General features: G+C 38.9%; 1 protein-coding gene across 1 annotated transcript in view; it reads right to left on the reverse strand.

Moving 5' to 3' along the window:
- LOC134543189 (peroxidase-like) overlaps window positions 1-12,526 on the reverse strand; it is an 82,582-nt gene extending 70,056 nt beyond the window's left edge. The window contains exon 1 of the mRNA XM_063388082.1: window positions 12,416-12,526. Within this exon, the coding sequence (XP_063244152.1) occupies window positions 12,416-12,429 (14 nt within the window). The 5' untranslated portion in view covers window positions 12,430-12,526. The remainder of the gene's footprint in view (window positions 1-12,415) is intronic.
- Between the last annotated feature and the right edge of the window lie 15,332 nt (window positions 12,527-27,858).

Consider the following 27,858-nt stretch of genomic DNA (forward strand, 5'->3'; position numbering starts at 1 on the left):
TTTATCGAACAAAATCAAACACCACATGTTCTTGTTCTGTAGCATTTGACTGGCGCAATCAACCATAGATATAATTTTATCCATTCGTCCTTCAAAAGGATGAGTTTTCCATGCTTTAGGTGGCCGGACGGATGGAATTTTTTCGGGTTATGCGATTGGCTGCAGGTCACGTGATTGACATACGGATGACGGAGACGGGCTACTGTAATTTAGGTTTAACTAAAACTGAAACTTGGTTAAATTTAGGTAGGTGACATTTTAAATACTCAAAAATCGTACGAATAAATAAATATCGCACAATGGAGTTTTATTTTTTGACGGAACGTTAAGGAAGCACGAGCGAACCTTGAACTTCTGATAAATCCAGTAATTGAGACAAAAGTATCGGATGTTTCCTTTACCTCTTCCACATTCTAGCCTAATGAATCCCTTAACTTTTGTAAATGGAAAAGAAATATTCATGTAAAATTACAGATTTTTCTAAATTTGTACATTTTCAATTAAAACAACTGTATCACTATAAAAATAGTGTTTTCAGTAATACTGGGTTTGGATTTTTACCCGGGAATTTATGCTTTGTGCTGTACCGGTATCTCCAATAGTTATCTGTTACACGTTCCCTGAATAGCATTACCGTATTCAATGCGCAACACATGAATAAGCATAATAAATATAAATAAAAACTATTGAATGCTCGATTATTATTCCCATGATTTAAAATATATATGCATACTTGAATGAAACATGAATTAAAATATAAAATGAAGCGCCAATTTCCGTAAGAAATACTCAGTATTATCTCGATGAACGTAATTTCAAATATGTGAAAATAGTCATAACCATGCGTTGTACAAAGTTAAAAATTTCATCATAGTAGTATTACAGACTATTAATTGCAACTGGTTTCCAAAGGAATCTTTTTTAAACGTACAGAATTTTTTTTTGTGTGTGTAAGGAATCCACAAAAAGTGCACCGTAGTGGACGCGACCATCTTTGCGTTTCTCCCGAATTTTCACGGGGGATGCCGATGCATCCTTACACACGTCCACTAAACCTCGGATTTATAGGGATGTGACACTACACTCGTTTACACTGATGCGTCCCTACGTCCATTAGCTTCGGAATAGTGTTGCGTTTTGTTCTTACGTGATATTGCTTAGGAGTTTTGGCAAAATATTTGTTGATTAGTTTAGTTTATAACTCCAATAGAGACAAATAGAAACGTAAATAAAAGTTAAACGTATTGGTTAATTTCAAATTACAAGGGGTGTTTAAGTCCACTATAATTTTTTTTTTATTTTTGAGATTCATAATCAAATGTTTATTTTTAACGATTATCATTTATAACATCCTTGATAATTTAAAACTATGTAATTTTATTTAAAATTGGTCGTCGTTATTAAAGTTTTGCTGAATCTCCGTAAATATCATGACACAATATGGCTACATGCACATTAGTACAACCAACCATCAATAGGTAGTGGTAGCAGTAAAAGTATTCGGATGCCATCCATCCCTTACAAATGCGTTCCTTCAATTACGACACTCCGCTAAACACACGATGATATAAAAATTATTGAAAGTTAAGTAGTGATTTCTCACAGAACATATAAGAATAAGCTAGAAATGAAATATAGAATTTAATCTTGGGCATAGGCTATGTATTTAAGTGTTAGCTCATTCTCCACAACGCTTTTTATACGCTTCTATTGGTGAATAAGTCGTTCAATGACAGAGCCTAATTATTTTCTGGGCAGCTTATAGTCGCAGTCTATATTCTTTTTAGTCTATGGTTTCTCCACAGGCATTGTGCAAAATGCGACTTCACCTGAAGAAGTAGCGTGGAATTTATTCCAGTGGCTTGAGAGGTGTGTAAGAGGCGACAAAACTTAAGTAATACCTAATATGTTGGAAGACTTATATAATACATGAAATTTAGCTGTTAAGTAATTTAGGCTTTGAGATAATGTATGGTAATAGTTTTTTTTCGAAATGATTGTGGTATTTCCTGAATTATATGAAGGGCAGCAATTGTAGAAATACATTTGAAATGTTTCCCCAAAACAACTACTATAAAAAGCACCAAACTTTTCCAAAATTCTCTTCTAAGCTAAACCATATTTAAAATTGTGGCCGAAGAAATAATTAGTCATCGAACCTACAGTTCCAAAATTTTTGAGCAACCCTTATAACCGCATACCGTCGATAATCCGACACTATAATAGAAAAAAAACAGTATTAAACAAATAACTTTGTTTTTGTGTATGCATGAAGACTTCAAGAATGCTCGTGAAATACTGCAGACAGAAGACAGACTAATGGTGGACCTATGGGAGGCGCGATGGAGGTATCATCTACCCCTCCCCTTCCACTTTTCCCCATAACCTCCAGAACTATGTAAAAAAAAATACTGGATTTAACGGTTGAAATCGGTTAATTTTTTTTGTAAAAATTTATTATTTTAATAAACTAGTTTTCAGCTCCAATGGTTTGCTTAGCTTCTGTTTACATGACGTCAGAAATGTTTCAAAAATAACCTTTTTTAAAGGGCAATAAAAATTTTATTTTTCACCATTTTTAGAGACTCCAATTAACTGCGAGTTATTCCGTACCATTCTAAAATTCTTCGGTTTCGCCCGCTCCCCTCCACCCCCCACCCATAGGCGTGCCCAGACATTTTCATTAGGGGGGGGGGGGCTGCTAAATTTTTAAATCAGAAACTGAATTTAGAATGTTAAATAGCCCAAATACATTCACTCATTGCCGTGTTTATATTTTTGTGCAGTATCAACGAGATATGTTTACTAGTTAATATTTATATCCGTATAATTTTAACAATCTTGAAAATGTGTTTTTTTTTCTCCATAGACAATGTTTAAAGGATACTTACACATTTTCCCCCCCTCGAATTTTCCAATAGCTTGGTCCAGATCTACCTTGAAATGAACTTCTTTTTAGTGAATGCAAACACACCAGTTCAGACAACAGAACTTTAACAAACCTCTTAAAAAAAATTTTTTTGCTTGGCCATTTTAAGGGACCTCGTGTTTTAAATAAACTAAGGCGGCTGTATTTCCAGAACGATAAAATGTTTAAAAATATTTTTAATTAGCACGCTGCAACACTGAAAAACAGTTTGAGTGTCACAGTGCCAGGAATGTACGAATATTAACGAACGCATTAGAGAAAATGCCGATCTGAGTGATTACATTAGGGGGGGGGCATGGCCCACCTAGCCCCCCCCCCCCTGTAGGCACGCCTATGCGCCCCACCCCTTCCCCTCAATCGAAACTAGGTCCAGCACTGAGACCTAGACCAATTTTTTCCCCCCACGGGGGTAATGCACTTCTCGCTAGTTTGGACTATGACGTCTGCGTGGACCGCGGGGTGTCCCGGGAAGGCGAGACACGGGCCCTCGGACTCACGACGGGCCGCCACGCCGCCGACCTCGCCGAAAAAAAAAAAAAAACACGCGCGAGCACGAACAATTCCTCCGGAGCCCCGCGCACACGAGCTTCCAGGGCTCAATGGGATTTCCGTCTTTTGTCTTCGCGTCGCGATACGCTGCAAATCCAGATGGAGCTGTAGCGTCCCAAGGACGGCGGGGCCTTATTATGAATGACGACGCCGCCGAACCGTTCCGAAGGCTGTGCGGTGATTGGGGTGTGCGCTGCCTCCAACAACAATGGCTTCGGCATTTGGGAAAAAAGTAAAAAAAAAAAATAGTAAGCGCTTTTTTTTTTAAATTGCATGAAAACTCAAGACACAAAATATCACTAAAATATGTCTTTTTTTTTAACAACAGTTATAAGCACGAAAATTTATCAACAATCACTGTGCATGTTCGAAGAAATATTATAAATCATAATTTTTACCGGTTTGTAACAATGGTTACTAGCTACCGTCCGTAATGAATTACTGATAACAATCCATCATAATAGTGTATTTGATTACTTTATACACATTTTATTATACTTATATTAAATAGTAGTTCAACACAGGAGAAAATGTTAACTAATGTGCTCTAGTTTTTCGTAGCATATAACCTAAGCCTAATACTATCTAAGTGTGGAACAAAATATTTAATGGAAATAAAAACAAGAACTATAGTCAAGCAGTAGGAAAAACTATTTCTTTCCTTTTTTGTCTCGAATTTATATTTTTTTAATATAACATTTGAAAAAATTATTAAACTAACCACTAAAATAAATGATCTAAGAAATCATAAAAAGAACATTCCACAAAAAAATGCTATGCTTTAGCTGCTTACAGAATATCTTAAAAAAAGTTAGAAAGTAATTTCTAATGCCAGAAGCTAAGCAGGTTATAAAATATGATTCAAAATAGAGGTATTATGAAAAAACATAAAGATGCCACGAATTAATTAAGTTCAACCACATTACCTATACCCATAGAACAGATCAGGAAGGAGAGACTAAATTTGGTGTCAATAATTTTTTTTTAAATACTAGTTTGCAAATATTGGTTTGTTAAACAGAGATGAGTATTACCTTGAATTTATAATAAACATGTACGTTAAAATGAATTTTTCCTATATATGAAACCTGTCATCTATTTCTCACCCACGAAATCCTCTATTCTTCAAATTTAATAGTAATCATTAAAGATGTAATTGAGAAAGCCAATAAATAAATACAATAATTGTTCGTTTGACAGTATAAGGTTTAGCTGGTTTTAGTACATATTAATGCACCAAAAATAGAAATTGGTAGAAAGAAATCACTGTTCATTTCCTTGATAAGCTACCAGTTACAATACTTACGTTACCAATACTAGGTAATAAATTATATTCAAACACAGTACTTATACATACTAATACTTGCTATTTCACAACATAAAAAGTGGCTACATGGGATATCTCTTAACATGTAGCTACTGTTACCTTCACACACAACGTTTTAAAATTAAACAGGTTGTTATTTCACAGCACAACTCTTGTTAAAACTTAACGTAGCTAACCTGAACAGTTATGAATTATTGCTAAATGTTAACTTTTTTCCAGAAGGGGCTAAAATGTGAAACTACTAGTTTTAATGGGTTAACTCTTGGAAGCAGTTGTAAGACAGGTCTGTGCTGAAGAATAATACTGTGTAATTATAGACAAGAATGAGTGTCAGAATTCAACACCCTAATGGTTTTTTTTTGTATTTTTTCAAAAGATTCCTTTGTAAACCAGTTGTAACCATAAGCACGTGACCATAGGTCCCCATGTCTTGGTTACTTATTTAAATTAAGATGAAATAAATACAAGTAGTTCATACCCTATGCATGTGAAAGATTGGAAATTCGTTTGTGTCATTTAAAGAAAAATCAAAATTTAGACACAATCTTTAATTTGTTACAAGACCTGATTGATAATGCTGTGAAATAAAATAAACTAATGCCTCAAGTATCATGAAGCACAATTAATTATTGAAATGATTACGGTTCACACACCATGTAAAAACTCTGAAGCCTAGTTGGCCACACATGTTTCTTAAACTGACGTATCTACAAACAAGTTTAACATTGAAATAGTCGTTACAAGATCTCTCACGTTGTGCAACAAAAAGAGTAACTACCAGTTTTGCATAGCTGAACACAAGTTCAAGGTCAATACTAAAGTATGATCGGCCGTGTACATCGTGCATCGGACATAATTCGCTACGATCCCAAACCTCGCTAAATCGCACAAGTTGAATATCTGACATCGACTGCATGTTGACGAGCATGTCCAAGCGATTACTTACATAAAATCCTCTAATCACTTGCCTTAGAACTTAAACATTACACGTTTGCGAATGCTAAACCCAACATTACCAACATCGTGACACAAAGGACTAGTGTATAGGCTATACTATCGTCAAGCACACCAATACTCTTCAGTGAACCCCGGACTGTCAAGAACAAAGCGCAGTAACAACGTAAACTAAAAAGCTTCTGAATCATCATAAGCAAGCAATTACAAATCAAACACTAAAGGATTAAGGCGAATAGAGCTTATCCCACTCAACAAGGTTACAAGAGATCTATCCTGCTCTCGATCACAACGGAAAAAAATCAAACTCACTTTAGCTTCCTAATGCCTGTCGCTTCGAAGGCTCAACGACGAAGACGTAATATAGCATACTCCCCTCAAATACAAATCTACTATATCACTCGTGCGCATGCGCGCAGGGGAAGGAACCGACTCAGGAGTGGAAGGGAGGGAGAAGTAACGCTGAACGAGAGAGGAACAGCACAGTTCAGAAACAAAACACAGTTGTTCCGCGGCAGGCAATTCAAAAAAAAGAAAAACGTTGTAAATTTTCACAACGCATTGTTATGGTTATTTTTGTATCTATTAAAAAACTTTTTTTAAAAACAATACTAAAATTGTCTTATCACGCTAACGAAAATTGGCGAATAATTTTTAAACCATGAAAAAAGATAATCAAATATTCAGCAATTTGATTTGATTTTGTTTTAATATGCTTATCAGTGTGCATGATTAAAACTGGAAAGCTATTCAGGGAACGGATTACAAAAAACAAAAGTAACTAATACAAGTACTGGGACAACACTTAGCATATTGTTGCAAACATTGTTTTTGTAGCTCTATAGTTGCATTCATGTAAATGTAGAAATTTACAATGTCTGTAATTATTTCAGTTCCATTTACAAAAAAAAATGAGCGTATATTTCAGGTCTCGCCAGAGATGTGTATGTGACATCCAACCTCAGTAAGGAGCAAATTCGTGTGTTATCGTGTTGCAAATACACTTAATAACACAAAACTCGGACACGAAAATTAACCTACAGTTCTTAAAAATAATGCCGAGCGTGATAAATATGAACGTAAGTTCTGTTTTCAACCGCATATCTTGAAGTGAGTGAGTCTCTCGTAATTTTCGCATCCATGGCTAGAATACGCTGCCGGAGCAGCTACGTCAGCTACCTAATCATTATATTTGCAGACCGAAATTTTAAACTATATAAAGAAGTGTTTCCGATAAAAAACGAGAGAAAAAATACTTCAAAAAATATTAAACCCCGCCTTTGAGGGTGATTTTTGACAATAAATATTGCCCATCTTGTTAAAATATTCATTAAACAATTAATACTATAAAGTTTCCCTTTGTAGATGTGCGTTTTTGGGTTCGCGTGATCCGCCACAGATGGCAGCAGCGTGGTTACTACATTTCCGTTCCATGTGAATTACGTTCCATTTCACCGAATTACAAAAATAGCCGTTAAAAAAAAATTATACTTCGGGGTGTGTGCGCCTGTTGTGGCTGTTACTCACGTGAGGATCATATGTTCGTGGCGCTCCCGGTTGCTCTGGTCAGGGTAGCGAGAGTGTAGCGGGTAGTCACTTTCCCTCCGGGCGTGCCGGGGGCTTTATGCGCGCCGTTATCTGGCGGGCGCATGGGGGCGCCTCGACCCACATCGCGCGCGGGAAGAGCCGCGTGCCACGCCCCTCCCTTCCTCCCTCCCTCCCTCCCGCACGCCCGCAGCGGCGAGGCCCGGCTCCGCCCCCTTACCCCTCCCCCCTCCACGCGTGACCGGTGCGGTCTGAGAAGCCTAAAGCTGGGTTTACGACTGATTTCCTTAAGAATTATAACTTAACATCGAGCACACGATTAAGTCAAAACAACATTTTTACAATTTATGATTGACATAGAAGTCGTTAATTCTAACCAATCACAGCACAAAACACATGGTCGGCCATTGTTCGAAACGGAGAAGCAGGTTTGAAATAGGTTATTGACAAATGGGATATCTATTATTCGAAATGGATGATGATTACAAATGACAAATATACGAATTCTAACCCAAAATACTGCCTCGCTCGGTCCAATAAAAAGACATAAACTTCCGGTTGAAAGGTTCCGGTTTGTTGTGATTGGTCGCTTCCCTTAAGTCTTAACGAAAAATATAAAATATAACCATTTCTGTTAAGTCTTATGTCATCATATGGTTCGCACACGACCCGTCAAAATTCACACACGACAATCATAAACCATTCCACTAGTTTACATAGAGTCATATGGTAAGTACACGACTAAGTCTTAAGTCTTAATTCTTAATTTTCAATCGTAAACCCACCTTAAGATGTACATCAAGTTCTGTCCCTGCCCGAACGCGCCCGAATATTCACCTTCGGCCAACCTCTTGGATTTGTTTTATTTATTTTTGCGCAGGAAAAATGAATTCAAATATTAAAAGTGGTCGGTTAGGTCAGCTACATTAAAACACTTTAAAACACCATGGACGGGTAGTTAGGTTAGTATAGCTACATTAAAATAAACAGAGAAATATAAATATATATATAAATGAACCCGAGCTTGGCCGAAGGTGAATTGTTCGGGTGTGATCGGGCAGGGACAGAGCTTGATGTACATCTTAGGCTTCCCGTGCGGGTTCAACTACTCTCCGACAGGGTTAAACAAAATAATAATTAGCGAAGACAGAATATTACATTACATAAACTTGGCTACATATGTAAGGTTGCCAGCAGATTGGTTTGGAAGGATTCGTAATTCTTCTCAGTGGGCTACAATAACGTATTTCCTCCCCACTGTAGCCCGACATGACTCACACACAGAAGCGGCAGGAATGTGTTTGCAAGTAGTCTGTATCTGATGCCTGTTTGCACACGCGTTACTGTAAGCACGCCATAATACAAACTTGACTCTCTCTCTCTCTCTATATATATATATATATATATATATATATATCTGAGTGTGTGTGTGTGTGTGACAATTGACTTAAGAACATTTTATTAAAAACTATCAAACTACCGCCAAAATAGTTGAAATGTTCTTTTTCCTTTTCTCAAACAAAATCATTGCTTAGATGGCTGTGTGTATAAACGCTGGAGTTTTTAAAAGTCGACTATTCATTGATACTTTGGTATGACAGTTAATTTCTTTTGAAATTCAATTAAAACGAAAAATTAGCCATAAAAAGAAGCAGCAGTGGCCCTGAAGGAGCGACAGACAAACCACCCCCACCCCTCTTTTCCAAATTTTCCAATTAAACACCGCTATAAATAAAAAAATCCCTTTCGGCACAGCCTACAGGTGTGGGTCGATTTCGAAGTACCTATTTACTCTGGAGATATATTGAAATTTTTTTATAAACTTTTGTAGCATTTTCAAAACATATTTATGTTCTTCAATATTTCAAAAAGATCGATTAAATATATGCTCATTTTCCATGCAGCGAAAATATTATGAATATTTGAAATTCAAATTTATTCAGCATTGAATCGCTTAGAACGAATTTCATATTATGCCTACTAGGGTAGTTATGCAATTATTTTTGACCTCCGAACACTATTTTTCATCCCTTGCACTAATACGCGGTTGTATGTGTGTGTGTATATATATATATACACACACACAAAGGTTTAGGTAATATTAAGATAGTCATTAACAAATTCCGAGGAATTCGATACTAAGAAAGTATAAATTTTTTTTATGTCAACCTCTGTTTTTTACGGTTATAGTTCGTTTCATAAAAAATTCTTTCAACCAAAGTTTAGGAGTTTTACAATAAACGATCATGAATGTTATCGTATATCTATTTAAAAAAAATTTCATTTTGTCATTCTACCCTTATTAATTCCACCCGTTGCAGTAATGATTTGTGATATAAAATCTACTTTAGACAAAAGTTTTCAACGATATTTAAAAAGTTTTAAAAAACTAAGTTTTATTTATTTTATTATTTCACCCCAGGATTTTTCAACCCCTTGCACTAATGGTTTACATTATCAAAAATTATTTCAGACAAAACTTTTAGGTAAAAATTATAAGATTTATAAAAAAATGAATGGATTTGATAGTGTACTTACTAAGGAAGTTATAAAAAAATTTTAGTTCCACCCCTAATTTTATTTAAAACCCTTTAGCAGTTGTTCTCAGGCAAAAGGTTTGTATAAAAATTATAATATTAACAAACAATTTGAACGAATGCGATTTTGTGCCTACGCAAGGAGATACGACTGTATTGCTGTATTTCCCACAGTTCCCGTGATAAAAGTGCGGCTGTGCTTTGCGCACGCCTGCAGTGGCGGATCTCAGAGAGGCCTTTAAGGAATGTAGTCTCCAAGGACAAGTCAGGGAGAGGCAGTCAGTTAGGCCTTCGCCTAGATAATAATGCACATCATTAATCAGCTTAAAATGACTCAAGTTTGGCTTAGTTTATGGCCACCGAATATGCGAACCTTCTCTTCAATTAAGCATTATAATATTATCATAAGCAGTTTATGCAAGGATTTACTTTCCATAGATGACAATTTTTAATTAAAGAATTTTAATTTTATAAACACATCAAAGGGTCCTCAGATAGCCTAAAAATTCGTTTTCAAGCATTTTTTTTTTTTTGGGGAATGATCGGTGCCACCCCTTATACTGCAGTAAGGTATGCCTGCTCTAGCGATTGTTCCCTTGTGATTGGCAGCCGTCTGCAAGAGTAGCAATTTCCATATCTGGCCGGGCCATTCAGGACGCGTTTGCTTCCGCACTGGATGTCTGTGAATGGTGTGTGCTAACAGTATAGACGTGTATCTGAAATGAAACCAAGCCAACTACGAATCACAGTCAGTGCTACGAAGTTTTAGCTCACAGCTGATGGTCTGGAAGTCTTTTCGGGAAAAAGTACAGGGCTCTACTTATTCCACACTCCTGAAGCCCCGGACAACTAAAATCAGACATAAGGAAGATATAGTTTTCATATCCCGTCTCCCACGAATCCTGAAGCACGCCCATGGAAGCCTCCATGTTCCACCTCCCCTCCTCGGTGTACGTAAATTGTTAAATTTTTCACCTTAAGTTCTCGAAGAACGCTGGTTGCGAATGATCCAGGGATCTTCGTAAAATTACCGTTGACTTCGTAAATTTGCGGGTACTAGAGTTCACTTGCATTGAGCACGAATCTACAAGAATGATCTTAATAACATCAACAAACCTTCATAAAATTGCAAAGACTACTTGCAAAAGCACTCTCATGCATTTCACTTGTGTGTTCACCGTGTTTATAAGGCGACACCGAGCTCAAAAAGTTTCAAAGTTTTAGTTTATACGAAGAACTCTACATTCAGGCGAATTCTTCGTTTAAATATCTGTAAATTTACTGAACTATCTATTGGTGTAGTGGCTGACGCGTCGCCCTCATGTGACCGCGGTTTTGGGTTCGATACCAACATTCCGACATGACGCAAATACACTAGGACTGAGTCATTGCCCAGGCTCGCTGTAACCTTAGTGGCACCGTGCTTCGAATGATACTTGCCGTGGGGAATACTGATTTAATGTGTATTGTTGACTCACGCTGGTTGTAATATATGTGTGTATATATATATATATATATATATACACACACACACACATCAGCAATGGACAGCGAACAAGAGTACATAAAACACACGGGAAACAAGCCAACGCCAGGTCAAATGGCCAAATGCTATGTGCTCGGGCTACAGAGAGAATGCCGTGGAAGGAATTCAGTCAGAAAAAAAAACAGTGCAGAAGAACACAATAGAGTGACAAAGACGAGACAGTTGCGACAAGAAATATAAGTGCATAAAAGCCACAACCCCGGGACAACACAACGAAGCACAGATGAACACAGTGATGGAATTAAACAGGAAATCTGTGAGAACACAACAACGACGGTTAAGTACGAACACCTTAGTGGAACCAGCACAGTAATTGGTACCGTCGCTTTAACCCTATAAAACAAAACGCGTATTTTCCTTTTTTTCTTCCATAAGCATTCTGACAGCAAGCCTGGCTCCTGGTAAGGAAAAAGAGTTGGGGGGAGTGGGTTTTAGGAGTAGGTGCGATAGCCTCTCCAGAGAAAGAAATTTTTTTTATTGGGCCTTTTTTTTACGTTTGTATTCAATACTTAAATTCACGTTTTAAACTTTTCTATCATCAAATGTTGTATGAAACTGTTTAAGTTATGTACCTACTTGAGACCAAAAATTTATTTATAAAATATCCAAGGCCAATCCGTGACTTAATTAATGTCATGTGTTTTTTTTTTTTCAACGATGTACGATGGCCCCCTCCAGACATGTCTTTCTGGGGCCGCACTGAATAAAGTTCCAGTTTTTAAACCGAGTGGATGGTGGGGGGGGGGGGGGGATCTGTAAAGCGACAAGTGTTCTAGACTCGAGGGGTCGTTACCACAACGCCGAACGTACAATAACGCCGAAATACAGTAACGCCGAAAAAATTTGCAGCCGGGGGGGGGGGGGGTGGCACAGGAGCAAAATGAAAAACAACTGAATTAATTTGTGTGCTAACCTTACCTAACCTAACCTTTGTGGCAGTCCTGCAATGACATTTTTCGGGGTTAATGTATTTCGGCGTTGTGGTACGTCCCCGACTCGAGCCACCCAGGCTGGCGAAGCGACCCTACCTGAAGCTCTCCATCGTCGCGGCGTGCGTTGCTGCCCGGCCGAGTCTCCGGCGAGCCGCGCTCGTCTGACGCAAGGCTGGTCCCTGCTCGGCGCGCGGCCGGCTCTTCCTCAACATCCGCCCCAGCCCCACTCCGGGGCAGATCTCCCGGCATCTGCCCCCTCCCTGCCCCCGCGCGGGGGTCCTGCTCCGAGGGCAAGGTCGCGGGTTGGCCTCGCGCTCCACACACCGCGCCGCCATTTTTTTTTTAAACGTCAATACGTCTTTGAAATTGCTCCCGTAGTTCAAAAAACGAATGATAACAAATTCGGGGGATACAGTTTGGTGTTGCAGATACACATCTATCATCTCCGTCCAAAAAATTTAATCACACCACCGGATAGCTAAAGCATCAAAGAATTCGTTTACGCTAAGTGAGGAACTGTGACGCATCGCGCGCGGTGGAAGGGAGAAACCGCCGCCATTTTGATGTCATTTTGCTGTGTTTCGAGAGATTTTTTCATTTGGTGTAACTTTTGACTCGGAGAAGCAACGATACGTTCGTTTGAGTTTCGGTCGTCAGCTCTCGTCAAAATCTATCGATTGCATTTGTTAAAAAATTAGTGTAAAAGAAAACATACTAATAAACTAACGGAGGCCCACTTGCGCTTGCGAAGTCGTGACTGCGGAACGTGTGGGTTGATAGACGTAAACGTCAACACGATGTTTCATGGAAAACTTTCTGTACATTTAAAAGTTTCTTGCTAATTGCATATGGGCAGTATACAACATACAAGCACCCTATACAGATATGACTTGCGCCCCACTTGCGAATCCTACAGATTTGCACCCTTGGAATGGCAAATCATGTTATGGTGATAAGTTAAATAGTTTTAAGTTATATTTAAATCCAATGCGGTTCATACAAGTTTTAATTATTTTTTTTTGTAAATCATAGATTTTGTACTTGTTTGTGTATTTTTTTTTAATATACTGCCTGATTTTAATAAGCAATGAAACTATCATTAATGAGTACGTATTAATAAATGGATTGATTATGCTTGTTTAGTTTATTAGCTTAAATATAAGCTATTATATTTGTTTAGTCGTGATCTCTATATTTACTTTTCTATTTAATGTTTTAATTTTATTTGTAAACGTAATCAAGGCCTGTCAGCGCTGTAACTTTGCCACGACGTGGAAAAATAACATGAATAAATAAATAAATTTATATTCAATACCCAGCTGGGGAAACACAGAACACGAATTTCCGGCGGGTAACTAGGTAACTAGCACGCAGTCATTCAGGGCAACAATTTTTAGTTACAAATACATTCCTGAGCTTTATTTATTTATTTATTAATAGCGAATAACACCTGGAATATTCCTAACACACGGCATTAGCAACGCCTATTTCGTGGGTCATCCGTATAAAACTCAACGGAACAGAAATAATGACGTGGAAAGGTAATAACATAGTGGGTGGAGCCTAGTCAGGGTTATGTCTGTGTTACTGAGATGACGACGCTCGCCGTTGCTTTTGGCACTCTGGACTGGCGCGCAGTCCAGAGAAACTATGAGTTCTTAGCGGTAGCCACAAACGTCAGATGATGGCGAAATGAAGATAAAGTACCTTGAGCGCTTTCATGACTCTACAGGATGTTTCATGCCTAAAACTTATCCTGAAAAAAAATTGGTTGTCTATAAAGTCGGTTTACGGACAATAGTTTAACGTGACAACGTCATAACAAAACATTGATGAAATGATTGCATACTTTTATAAATAAAATTGAATCATTTTTATTGAATTATCACTATTTTGTATGGATACAAAGAAGGAGTGAAATGAAATCTACAATTTAATTGATAAATTTACTTTTATTTGCACTCATTAATTCAAATAAGTTTATTACTTTAACGAAGAGATTATTTTAACTATAACTTTTATACATGTTTGCTATTTAACTTCTTCCAGTCTGTGTTATTCTGTAAAGGATAGGACGATGATAGGAAAAGTAAGAAACGAATGGGAGTGTTTAAAGTTTAATGTGCCTCGAATAAGTCAAATCGATTGTTGTTCCAATCGAGTGTAAGAGAGATAGATGCGGCGCAAGCGTACAATGAGAGTAACGGGACACAGCGTAACAGGACAATGAGTCATCATTTTTCGTGCGTGCATACGGCGTTCATCGATTTATTAGACGTTGTCACGTCAAAACACTCGTTTTAGCTATTTTCACTCTTCCTAAAATACAGTTTTAAAACGAAATACGGAAAAAAGAAGTACTAATCATCCGCCCTCGGCACATTGTTAAATGTATTTCGTAAACAGGCAGCGCTCGGCCATCTCGAGCAGTTTTCAAATTGCGTGGTTTCTTCTGAAGCTATGCACTTCGTGCGTGTGCCCGGGCAGGCGGGGTCCTCAACCTCTCCGCACCGAGTTGGTTAGTTAGTTTTCAAGTAATCAAAATTAATTAAGGAATTTTCCTGTAAGTTAAATTCGACAGCTCTCCTGCATTTGTAGTTTGGGTAACGTATTTCCCTAGCAAATACTCGGCAAATGAGTGCGTGATAAATATATACGCAAATTGTGTTTTCAACTACGTTTATTTAATCACGCATAGTTTCTGCACCCGCCACTAGAATTCGCTGCCGGAGCAGCTACGTCGAAAGAAATTTTAAAAATAGGTATATTATGAAATGGCTCCGCTAAAAGTGAAAACACTTGAAAAAATACTAAAACCCTCTTTGAACCTGATTTTCGACCGGGAATTAAATTATAATGGTGTCCATCTTGTTGGAATTCGTTAAACAGTTAATAATTTAAATTTTTTTTTGGCTTTGTGAACTTTGGTTCGCGCCATCAGCCATAGATGGCAGCTTCGTGGTTAAACATTTCCGTTCCATGCGACTTCCGTTCCATTCACAAATTACTCCTACCAAATGCCGTATGCCGAGAGCTAAGAAGTTACACATTAAAAAACACGAAAAGAAACACAAGAAGCCGAAAACGGTACGCGTGTAGGTAGCTCTAACGGTTGTGGCCGGAGAGAATACGGACGTTAAGTGCAGATGCAAATAAGGCGCATTTACACGAGGCGAAAGAGGGCGTGTCGGGGCGAGGGCACGGTCTGAGGATTCGGAAGCATTCCGTGTTGGGTAACACGCATCAAGTTCTTCAGTTCTTCACCCCTTCTCCTTCTTCAACTCGTTCACCATTCGCCGGTCCGTCACACACTGCAACAACAAACCTAACGATTTTCCACAGTTCCTTACGTCTCACTTTCCCTGAGCATGCAATCCTGCGCAATCGACTCTTGGATCTGCGTTCGGTTATACATACAGCAAGCTGCCCCGTGCATTATGGTGGTTCTAGGAAAAGGAAACCTAATATTCATTTACCCAGAGTTAGACACCTGGGTAATCTGCGTTCTTGCCTCTTCTGCCCCCCCCCCCCCTGCTCTTAACAATTAACTGTTTTTGCTGTTTAGAAGCAAAATGAATGCAGGTTAGTGTAGGTCTGTGACATAAATAAAATTCTCGCGAAATTTACTTCTTACTTCACACGTATTTTCGCACGTCTAGGTGATAGTCAATGATATTAAGTAATGTTAAGGTTATATCAGCGACATTAAAAACATTCTCGGTCGTGAAAATGTATGTTATCTTGCAAAATCGTATAGTTAATTTCCACCGCGAAGTTGTACGAGCGAGCGACGAGCTTCGGATAATGATGTGGATGGATCAGAGATAAGTGAATTGTAGGCTTCTTGAGTCCAATGTTGCCAACAGTGGAGGTAGGCAGAATATTTTTTTCCACCGTTTATATTTCAAAAATAACATTTATTGAAATGAAACTTCTTTGCTGAGGAGGCTAATTTTCCAGAGTTACGAAAATTCCTATCGCATGAGGGGAATAGTTAGGTACGTGTTGGGGGAACCTGTAGAGAAGGAGACGGCAGGGGAGAGGTACAAATGACGTAGCATACTTGCACACTTGTATGCTTGCACACTTGCACACTTGCACACTTGCACACTTGCATAATTGTATACGTGCATACTTACATATTTGAACATTCGCATACTTGCACAATTGCATACTTGCAATGTCTCTGTTGTGTATATTTAGCAACAGAGCACACCGAAATAAGGACAGCGCTAATGGCCGAAATCGTGAATTGGAAAGAGAGAGTAAATGCCCATTTTAAATGCATACTTCAAACTAAGGATGAGATTCGCTGTATTAATATGTAGGCCTACACATTTCGTACCTACTTTCTACACCATTTTTTTTTTCCTTTTACACTCTCTACATATTTGGGTGCATAAGTTGCAGAAGGTACGATCCACCTGAACAAAGCTTTATATTTCACTTAGACCTAGACATAATTTCCCTTAGGCATTAGAAATTTGATTATTTTTCAACAGAGCTACCATTCTAGACTTTTTTTTGTTTGGGGAATAACAAAGTTGGCGAGACTGTGTTGCGTGTGCACATCTGAGCGGGCTTCCTCCGAACAATAACCACGGTCTCGCTTGAGCGGCGACGGCGCGCATTGTGCGTGTTGAAGCGGCTGGGGAGTTCGCGCCTGTTAGGTTGGCAACGCGGGTGCAACCCGCGCCTCTCAGGCTAGGCAACCTGACGTCCCCTAATGGCCGCCGCTTACGTCGGCAGCCAAGGCGACTGCGTCGCTGACTGCCACTTGTTCCCCTGCCACCTTCAAGCGGCTTCCACACACGTTTTTAAGGACAAGACGCCTCTCCTAGTACTCGGAAGGTCAGTTTGAGGTCACACCGCGCAGAAAGTTACCGTTTCGAAGCCAGCCTCGGGTGAAGACATGTAATTGCTTCGTTATTGGTAGAACTTTGCTCAGCGGTCATTTACGGTCCTCAGCAGCAAGTTGTGGCGGATCTAGATGACTTGTGTTCAGAAAGTAATGTTTCTCTCATTCTGTGATCGAATTGGCAGATGTATTATTTACAAAATAATCACGTGACACGATTTCGTACACAAAAGTTATGATGCATTTCGAATTTTTTTTTTTTGTGTATTGTATCCAACGAAACTAACAGGAAAACGAAATACAAAATTGCGAAAAGCCAAGTTGGTTTTAACGTTTAATAATAAAAAAACTGGTTTGTTATTGACCAATTTCGAACGTATGCAATACATAAGGTATGGTGATCAAAATAAATATTGCAAACAGCAGTTGACCGTCATACCTGGCTTCAGTAATATTCATTACGATTATTTTAATGAAAAATATTAGTGGTGTAATTAAATAATTTTAGTTTTAATGCGTTTGGGGCATTTGAGAAACGTATTTAATAAAATTGCATGAAAATTTAAGTATATAAATCATTAAATTTTATTTTAATGTTGATACTAACCGCTTCAAAGTGTTCAATGTACGAAACGAATGAATGATGGATGGGATGCATCCGAACTAAAACCTACTAAACAAAAAATTACGATTTTACCAATTCGAATAAGGCCTTGTTTTTTTCTTTTCCTCTCCATAAAGCGGAATTTTATTCAGCGTGAGTAGCGATCAGAAGGGTGTTTTAGGGTATGGGGGGGGGGGGCGCTTCATCAGCCCCTCAAGACACAGCTGGGCATTCTGCAAAGTGTACTAAGACTGTTCAGCGTGACTCCAGTCGGAATAATGTGTTCCAGATATCCTGAACATTAGAAAATATTTGCTAGATGGTGCAACAATTTGTCCAAATACACTGCAAATTAAAAAATAAAAGGTTAAAGGCAGGTTTGTTTACGTTAAATATTGTGCAGTTTTAGTAGGAACGAGCATTATTAATTTTCAGACGTTGATTTATGATTTTCAGCTAAGCTGATAGTGGTATAATTTGGTATGTCCGAGAACACGATTCGCCAGGTGGGGCCTGTAGAGCCGGTCGCCATATTGGATTGTGATGGCACGGAGGCCATCTTGGATGACCTTGTATGGCTTTGACGATCAAAATTCTGGCTTGTGCTCGAACTATCCTTGCTTACAGAAGTTTTTTTTTTTTTTTTTTTTTTCCGTGATTCACTGAGCTTGATTTAGCAAGACGTACGTTGGTCTTCTCCGTGTGCTCCTGGTTGTTCCTGGCGAGACTTCTGCTGATGTTCTCCGAGTATTTCTGGTTATTCCTGAGAAAACAATCCTTGCATGTATTTTTTTTTTTTTTCGTAATGAGACAAGAACTTTTATTCAGAGTTTCGTTTGATTAGTGAATTCCTGTAACCATATTAAAAATAATATTATTTTAATCAGTTGGAATTCCAACAAATTAAAAGGTTTATTACTCAGTCGATTACTATGCCTTGAGACAGCTGTGATACACTATCATGCAAGATGATTTTTCCCTTCCCGTTCAGGTTTAGCGAAGCCCTCCTTCTCTTGCGTGACGTGACATCATTCAAAATGGCTGCCGGGGTCTATTTCAAGGTCAAAACTCCTTCCAGAGGCTTATTGGAGGTTTATAAATGGGGAAGTTAAGCCTCTATGGAAACAATTCAAGCCTCTGACTTCTTTTGGGGGATAAAACGGGAAATGTCCCCCTCATAACGAGAATTTTTACTACGAAATAGGGAATGTTTTTATATTTCTGATTTTTTTAGAGATTTTGTAGTGGAATTCTTTTCCTAAAAACTGGACCTTTTGGTGGATTTTGGTAAATTTAAAAAAAAAAAAGTTGGCAAAATTTGAGTCTTTTTTTTGTGGCAGTTATTGACTAATTTTAAAGGTCAAAGCTTCCCACCAGAGGCTTATTGGAGGCTTGTAAATGTGGAATTTATGTCTCTATGGGAATAATTCAAACAAAAAAAAATTGTATTATAATTTTCTTGTGGGATAAGGAACCAAGCACGAAAACATCAGTTGTTGAGCGGTTTCCATTCCATTTCTCAGCTGATGATGCGAATAGAATTTATTTTTACCCCGAAGGCTTATCGAAAAGTAGCCTTTTCCTAACCCTTACTTTTCGGCCTAGGAACCCCCTATCGACCCTTTCAGCAGGACCATGCCTCTCGATCATGAGGAGACTAGTGTTGTGAGGGATGTCGGAGTAGAGGGCAGTCTAGCTGGTCAGAGGTAGCTCCAGGGCATGGAATAACGGGGGGGGGGGGGGGGGGGGGAGGGGGCGGGTGTCCGCCGCCCCTGCTTTCAATTTTTTTTGCCTATGTTCTGTTATAAATATGTACATTAAAGGTAAAAGGAAAATGATAATTTTTTGATTATTTTGTTTCTTAATGTGCTGGCCAATACCAATTTCGATTCGTGATATCGTATTAGAAAAAAAATAATTTAAAGATTAAATTGCCACGTATAATGGCGCGATTCTGCCGGAAATTTGATCGTAAACATATATAAAACTGACCTGAGGATAATTTCCCAGGAAACAATTATAAAAATATCTTAAAATTAATGAGCAAAACCAGCATCGATTTTTAAGTCCACGTTGGGTGGATAATGTTTAAACAAATAAGATTTTCAAATTTTCTGGAGGTGGACCTCCATGACAGTACTTGGCCCAGGGTCCCGCAAAGTCCAGAGCCGCTACTGCAGCTAATCAGAACATCTCAGAATCTACATTATCGCTTTAGTCACCAGCCCGAAATCCAACTATCAGCTTATAAGCCTGCCTTGTAAATGTTTTAAATGGCAGCGTATTGAAGCGAATAGTTTGATATTCTATTTGTTTACTGAAAATAACCATTAAGAAGAATTCAAAATTGTTCCGATGAGCTGGAATGGATTACATAAAATGACTCAGGATTAAAAACACCAAGCCGAAGACAGTTAATTGGCCAATTGATGACGGTTCTGAATTTTTAGAAAGAAAAAAAGTGACGTAGTTTCCAAGTTACTAACTTTTTTTCTAAGTTAAAAGTTCCTAACCTGCAGCAAATTATTAGCTAATGTGACTATACATATTTATATATGACAATTTGGTAATTTTTGCTACACAATCCTGAATAAGCCTCATTGATAATTCAATGTTAGACTTACGGACTGGTTTTTTAATTGAACTTTGACTATTCATACCATAATAAAAATGAACTATGGCAAACATTTTTTTAATTCGAATAAAATAAATTATTTACTAATACGAAATATTTTCTCATCAAATTCAGACACACGGTAGAACTTTTTTTTTCGTACTTCACAGACGTAGGACCAACCAACCTTGAGAAGCACTTTGAACCCTAAGTGGCATAGAGTAGGGTGACCAAACGTCCCGTAAAAACGGGATTGTCCCGTTTTTTAACAATCGTACACGGGGTCCCGAAAAAGTCTCCCGGGACGCCTAAATGTCCCGTATTTACGTTGAGTTGATGATACACTTTTGTTGCGCCTCTCCTCGGGCCGTCTTCCCCTCTCCTCGACAGTTGAATTTTTGAAGATATGCCAGTATGTGTTTGCGATCCCTGCCCATAATGGTAATACTGAAAGAATCTTTTCGCTTATGAACATTCAATGGACGGATGAAAGGAACAAGATGGGAGTGGATACCCTTTCTGCAATCTTGCAAGTACTCTACAATTAAAAATTGGACTGTTCTAGTTTTTACAACTTTATATTGGAAAAGAAAGAGGTTTTAAAATTGGCTGGAACGAAAGAAAAATATCCCCAATTGAAATCCTAAAGATTTTTAACATAACTTTGACTAACAATTTTAGTTATCTTGTTTAGTTATGTTTTGAAGTATGTCATAATACTTATAATAAATAAGCATTCACTTCAAAATTGTTGTTGTTATTTATTATACGCCTTACAATTTAAATTAAATTAAATATTCATAGGTAAATTGAAAAAGATTTATAGGTCTCAAATTAGCAAAAAAGAGCATGTTTCAATGATTACGTCTCGATGGAGCCCCCTCGGACTCCCCTTTAGCTGGAGGGTATCGCCCCAAACCCTCCTTGGATGTGTCCCGTTTTTTCAAGTTTATGATTTGGTCATCCTAGCATAGAGGTTTCCAGTTTATTCTGTCGTGACGGACCTGCAGCCGAGGTTTGTCCTGTGTGTGTGTGTGCTGTAGCTCGGAACAAGGACGGACGCGCCGATGTCACACCATCTGCCGCCCTTGCGACACGCCGAGTGGAGCGACGACGAGCAGGAGAAACTCCCCGCGGGAGGACGCCGCGACCATTCCTGCCACGCTCCCCCGCGCCGTCGCCTCGGATGCTGCCGGAGCTTCCGGCGCACCGGTCGAGGTCGTCAGCGCGCGCGCGCTGCTGGAATCTCACGGATTCGGATCCAAGAACTGTCCTACGCTGTACCGAGCCCGTACCACACGGTGGCTCCGCTAGAAGCTTCCGGAAAAACTGCTAGCCAAGCCTCCGTGGCTGTTTCTACGGAACAAACCGTCTACACGTAGAATTGTGACCGGCGTGGGCCTAGCTTGTGCGAACGTATAAACGGGGATGAATTACATTTATCATAATTGTCACATAATAACTGCAACTTATTCAACAAACCACACGTTCGCCGAGTTTCAGATCGATAATCAAGAAACCTTGAACCCCTCCCTAAATAAATTACCGTTTTTTTAACACCATGGGAACACCACCACTTAGTTCTGCCTTGTGGGAAATTTCCACCTTTTTAGGAAACCTTCCACAGAAATTCTAACTCGACCGATTGCAAACAAAAAAATAATAACCTTCCATGAAAGCGGCCAGCACTCTGCTAATTCTTCCACAGAACCATGCCATGGAAGACCTTGCAAGGAAACTTCCATCGTGTGACAGGGCCTTTTAGCAAGACTGCGCTCGCTTGTCCGCGTCGCGGCACGTATCGGACGTCGACAATGCCTGTGGGAAGCTGCGAGAAGCCCAGAGGAATCCGTGTGGTTCGTACTATGCGGCTGGCTGAACGACACAGAGGATGGTGCACAAGGTCCGATTATAAACGGGGGGGGGGGGGGGGAATTCTGATGCTCCTAGCAGTGTGCGCACTACCTTAAATAAATACGATTCCCGCGATTCGTTCCTAGCGTGAATGTGAATTGACGACCAGCGTGCGTCTGTCTTTATGTAGTCGTCGATGCAACTGTCACAAACCCGCGTCATTGTACACAAAAGATTAGGGAAACGTAGAGATGGAGCACAAGGTCCGATTATAAACGGTGTATCCAAAATGGGTGTGGAATTTCAGTGTACTACATGTACCAATGTGGCGGCCGTTTGTTTACAACTGTATCAGCTGTACCAGTATTGCAGGTTAAATTCGAGAAAAATTTCAACTCATATCATTTCAGTTTTGTTATGAAGATTCGTTTTGAACTTATTATATATAAACATATTATTAAGTAATATTTTGAGCTAATTTTCTTCCGAACAGCTTAACTACAGTCGTTAGTAAAAGCAGGCTAGAACAACTGATACAAATATAAACAAACGTCCGCCATAAAAATGCTGTAAAAAGGCTTCACGTCTAATGGCTAATGATCCATCTGTACCCTTTCGTAATCTATGTTATGGACTTGAGGTCTTTGAAGGTACACTCTATGGAGTAGGTGTCTCTTGTATATTTAAAGTCACTCTGGTTGCCAAAACAAAACAAAAAATAGCTGTGTAAAGGCTAATGGTAGAAACATTTTACTTGCTTTGAAAGGAACTCGCTAGGAAGAATCTTTCAACATCCAACATGAAGTGAGTATTGTTAAACAAATATGTTAACAACGCAAGTGTAAGGAATTAAAATTTAACTTCATTGTAACTAAAATAATTTTTCGTTATCCATATAGAAAAATAAATGGGGGAGGGGGTCGTTCTTATTTTGATTTCAGTTATTACCATGGCAAGGATGGCACATACTAACACCCTCACATAGTTGAGTTATAACACCTCTCAGTATTTTTAATGATGGATTTTTACTCATGAGTTTGTTTCTTATGTGTACTGAGTCAAAATACAAATTTACACTATACATTTTAACAAAAATCACCTGTCCGGTGTAATACCATTTGTAAATAAAGGTACCTGTATACCAGTAGATTAAACTGTAATGTTTTAAAATCGTAAGTCAATTGTGCAGGCAGGGTAGAAAATTAAAAATCAGTCTTTGCCATTAATATATGGCCACGACACAGGCAGTATTGCTCTGATCTGCCCATATCATTATTTTTTTTTATATTTGCATAATACATTGTTCTGCTTCTAAAAATTTTAAGCAACCTTCTTTCATTTAAAATATAATAAAACTCAATTCCCTCACCCCCCCCCCCCCCCCGGGCCCGTTATTAGCTGTTAAGAGTACCATTTTTAACATTATCTGCGGCCTACCCATAAGCAGAAGAAGAAACATGACACGTTTTAAATGAACGCTACTAGTTACTAAGTGACATTATTATTATTATTATTATATCAGATATGTGAAATTAAATGCATTTCTCTAAGAGGAACCACACTGAATTCCTTCCCCGTTCACACTTTATGAAATTAATAGAAATTCCAGTTCCCTTGCGACAGAAACATTTTAGTAGTCAATGTATTTAGGTTTCGTGGCCACGGCGAACACAAGATCCTGGCAATCATCATCAATACAGAAACTTCTCCCAAATAGTAGAGGTTCGTTTGAAAACAATTGACGGTCGTCGAAACGCAATGCCACGTAGATTTTTTTTTATAATTATCAAAAGCTACATTGTTCGAAATGCCGAGTACGATTTACGGCTCCATGATGATGAATTAAGATTCCCGCACGACCTTAGTTCCTCTCTTATTCCCCCCCCCCCCCCCCACCACCTTGTAATTGCTGTAGTTTTGCGCGCGGCCTCTTGTAGCGAACGGTGTAAAAGAAGACGGAGGTGCGAAGGTCAGAACAAACAAGGTTCGTCAAGGTGTTCGAGGCGGCGACGAAGATAGTGGGTGGTAAATTACTATCAAAAGCCACTGCTTTCTCATTTTAATAGTCAGAACTGAAAGTAGACTTTGCTGTGGCAACTACATTATAGTGTATGGGAGCTTATCCAGGCAAAACGAAGCTCACATAAAATTATATAATAGTAATAAAAATACGTTAGAATGTGACTCAAAGGCCTTTTGTATAGATTTTTTTTTAAAAGCCCAGTTAATTTAATAATAATTACAAAATATGTTTAAAGGCATTTTGTTGGGGAAAATGAGTGTGTCAGAAAATGTAAATGACAGCCTGGAAAAATTTGTACGCCTTTTGATATAATTGGTATGAACGAATCGTTTCACATATTTTTTTTTTTTCATTTTAAAATAGTTTGCCTTTGAATGTTATTTAGTTTTACATACAGTTAATCTGTTGTACGTAAATGTCAAGATGGCATATAAACTGCTAGTAGGTAACATGCCTGCTGTTTAAAGACAGTAATAGTAGAGAAGTTAACGATTTGTGTTTACTTTAACGGCCGCGTGAGGCGGGAACGGGAGAAATGTTTGACGTCAGAACGCGAGGAGGGACAGACGCCAGGCGGCCGACGCGCCGCTCGGAATTGTGGGTATCGGCTACTTCGTCGATCAACTGCTTTGCCGTCACAATGATGAATTTCTGCAATGCTTCTCTGTGCGACGAAATAAATCACCGTGGTTCATGGTTATAACAGTGTCTGATTTTAATACAATTTCTTGGACATACGCCATTGCAGTTTTGCACTGTTTGTCATGGGAGAAATTCATAAATCTTCCCCTTCTTATATATATAAAATGAATGTTTGTGTGTTCGTCTTCTATACGCTCACGCATCGTTCATTCGATTGAGTTGAAACTTTGCACACTTGACCTTCTAAACGGGAAAGGTCACGGTCAAGGTGAGATTACGATTAAGCAAAACCTTAAAGCATAATTTAATTATTCTTGGTGAAATCTCGCCATTCCAATGTGATTACACAACTACGAAAGAATGCGAGCTATTAAATGTAGTTCATTCGGCACGAGACTGCGCGTTGCATGCAATCGGCAAGCTATCGTTATCGATATTGGACTATGTGAGCGCACTCTATACAGTAGTATTAATGCGCTGCAGATAAAGACTATAAGATTGAAAACGTTTTTGAAAGAAACTTTACACATCACCAACTTCATATTTCTGTTAATTAAATAAGTAACCAGTAATATCATAACAAATAAAGGTTTTCAACTTTAAAATATATCGTTTAATACAGGAAACAAAGTTTATGGGCAACATCTTAAACTGGAAAAAATTAATAAAAAATAACACATATCATAATTTTGGCGGGAACGAAACGTTTGAGTGTATTGGACGGGAAATCATCGTAATGCCATACTGTCTAGAACACCTTGGGAAACTAGCGCATTACCACCTTACCTATGTGCAGTGTGTGGCTAATGTAGAGGGGCCAGCCCTGAGTCTGAAGCCCATCATGCTGACTCCAGGCAAGTGCGACAACACCAAAAGCCCCAGACGAGGCCACAGGGGATGGGGGTGAATTGTCATGTCAACAATCTTGACTTCGGCCAGTGCTTCGTCACACTAGGGGAGGACCTACGAACTAAGTGTGCTCTATGGACAAGTTCGTACCAACAGCCGACCATATATGGCAGTTACGAACATTTGTAAATAATACCACAAACAACCTGTGATATATTCAAGGTGCTATTTAGGATAAGAACTATAAACCACTGAGTGTGCATTATGTAACATGTATTATATCCAATAAGATGTACTGCATTAATTGTGTTTGTAGATATGTACTGTAAATACAGATAAGGAGCTAAACTGTGACCTAGTTGTATATGTAGCCCGGACACACTTGTCCTGGCAGAGGCCTGATGTACCTACCAACTCGTGGTTATACATCTTAAATTAACTCGTAGACTTGATGCATAGATGATGGAGCCAGGACTTTACAATGACAGACCGGATAATCTCATAAACTGCCGGTAGCCCTATACCCGATGTGCCAGCTCACGATGCATTAACATTATTAAACTAACACAGATATTTTATACTCACTGAACACATTCCTCCTTTCTAGCTACAAGCATATGTCTGACTGGCAGCTGGGAGGGCGATGAGTAATGTGACCCATCACCAGGGGCGCACTTGTCACTGGTACACATCCAGATGTGCAAAAGCAACAATGCAGGTCGAAAGTCCCAAGCTCCAACCCCAGCATGGCAGAAACCTTCTGCCCCTGAACAACCCCTCTTTCTGGACCTTCCCTCCTGTCCCATAACCCGTTTGGTTGACACATATTTCCCTGTGTCTGTGCAGGTTTTACCTTTGCCAGCTTAACTAGTTATAGTCTTGAGTTTAAGATAGAAGAGTTAATCGTGTCATCAATCGCTGCCATGGCTGGCCAATCCTCGAACACAGCACACGATACATGCTATCCTATCTACAGGGTTGAAACCTAGCATGATTAGGCATAAAGGCTTCGGCCTGGGATGCACCTAGAGTCTTCCCTAACCCAGGCCCCTCCCAAATAAATTTACTTTGTTTAAGTTAGGCTAGGAAAAAATTCGTCCTGGCAGAGATCCCCACCCCAGAGTTTTTTGGGGAAATAAATCTTGAGAAGTGTTATTGAAATTATTACTTCTGTTGATATCTCCCTCATCTCCCATTCCCATCCCTTCTCCCTTCTTGCTAGCAACTCTTTAGAGACAGTGGGCTATTCCCTCTCTGACTAGTAACTCCTCGGAGATCGCTCACCACTCTTCGGAGACTGCAGACCAATTCATTCTACTCCCCTCCTTCACCAGTCTCCTGCAGGGGCCTTTATCGCCACTTAAATCTCAGTATCATCCTTCGTTGACACAGGGATAAATCAAACTTGTAAAATTCCAATTGATTTTTTTGAGAAACTTAAGTATAATGTTATATATAAAGAATATTTGAGTGAACACATATGGTTTAACATTTACACCAGTATCTTCTCCCTGTTTTCCTAATCAAGTTTAGGATTCCCAGTTGACTTATGTTAGTCCTGGCAGGATCTTGTAACATTATGGGATCGGGGTTTGAACCCAGTACAGTGCAATATAATAATTAATGAGGCTCGATATACTTTGAAGGCATTTAGGTTGGCACCAATTGTAGTTAATAAAAAACAATAATGGAACAGGAAAGGGGAAGCCTTCTTTTCACAGACTACAGAGCCAAACGCCCGATCGTGCATCTTCGGTTTTTTTTTTATTGTAAAAGGTTAGGTTAGCTACATTATAAATACTTTAAAACATTGTGGACGGTTGATTTGGTTAGGATAGCTACATTAAAGATACTGTGAAATCATGTAAACGGTTTCCTAGCCCTGGATAGCTACATATTAGAAAGTTATTTGCTAAGCAACCGTAAAATGGTTTTACAGTATTTTTAATGTAGGGGAGAGGGGGGTTAGTGTGGACATGGGGTTAGTGTGGACAGTCATGATATAGCTTTCAGTATTGACAGAGAAAAGCTAGTAATTTTTTCAAAGGTTGGCTATTCTGACTAAAATCATATGATGCAGTAAGAAGATGAGGAT

Source organism: Bacillus rossius (assembly GCF_032445375.1).
Source record: "Bacillus rossius redtenbacheri isolate Brsri chromosome 9 unlocalized genomic scaffold, Brsri_v3 Brsri_v3_scf9_2, whole genome shotgun sequence".
In the NCBI taxonomy this organism is placed as follows: domain Eukaryota; kingdom Metazoa; phylum Arthropoda; class Insecta; order Phasmatodea; family Bacillidae; genus Bacillus; species Bacillus rossius.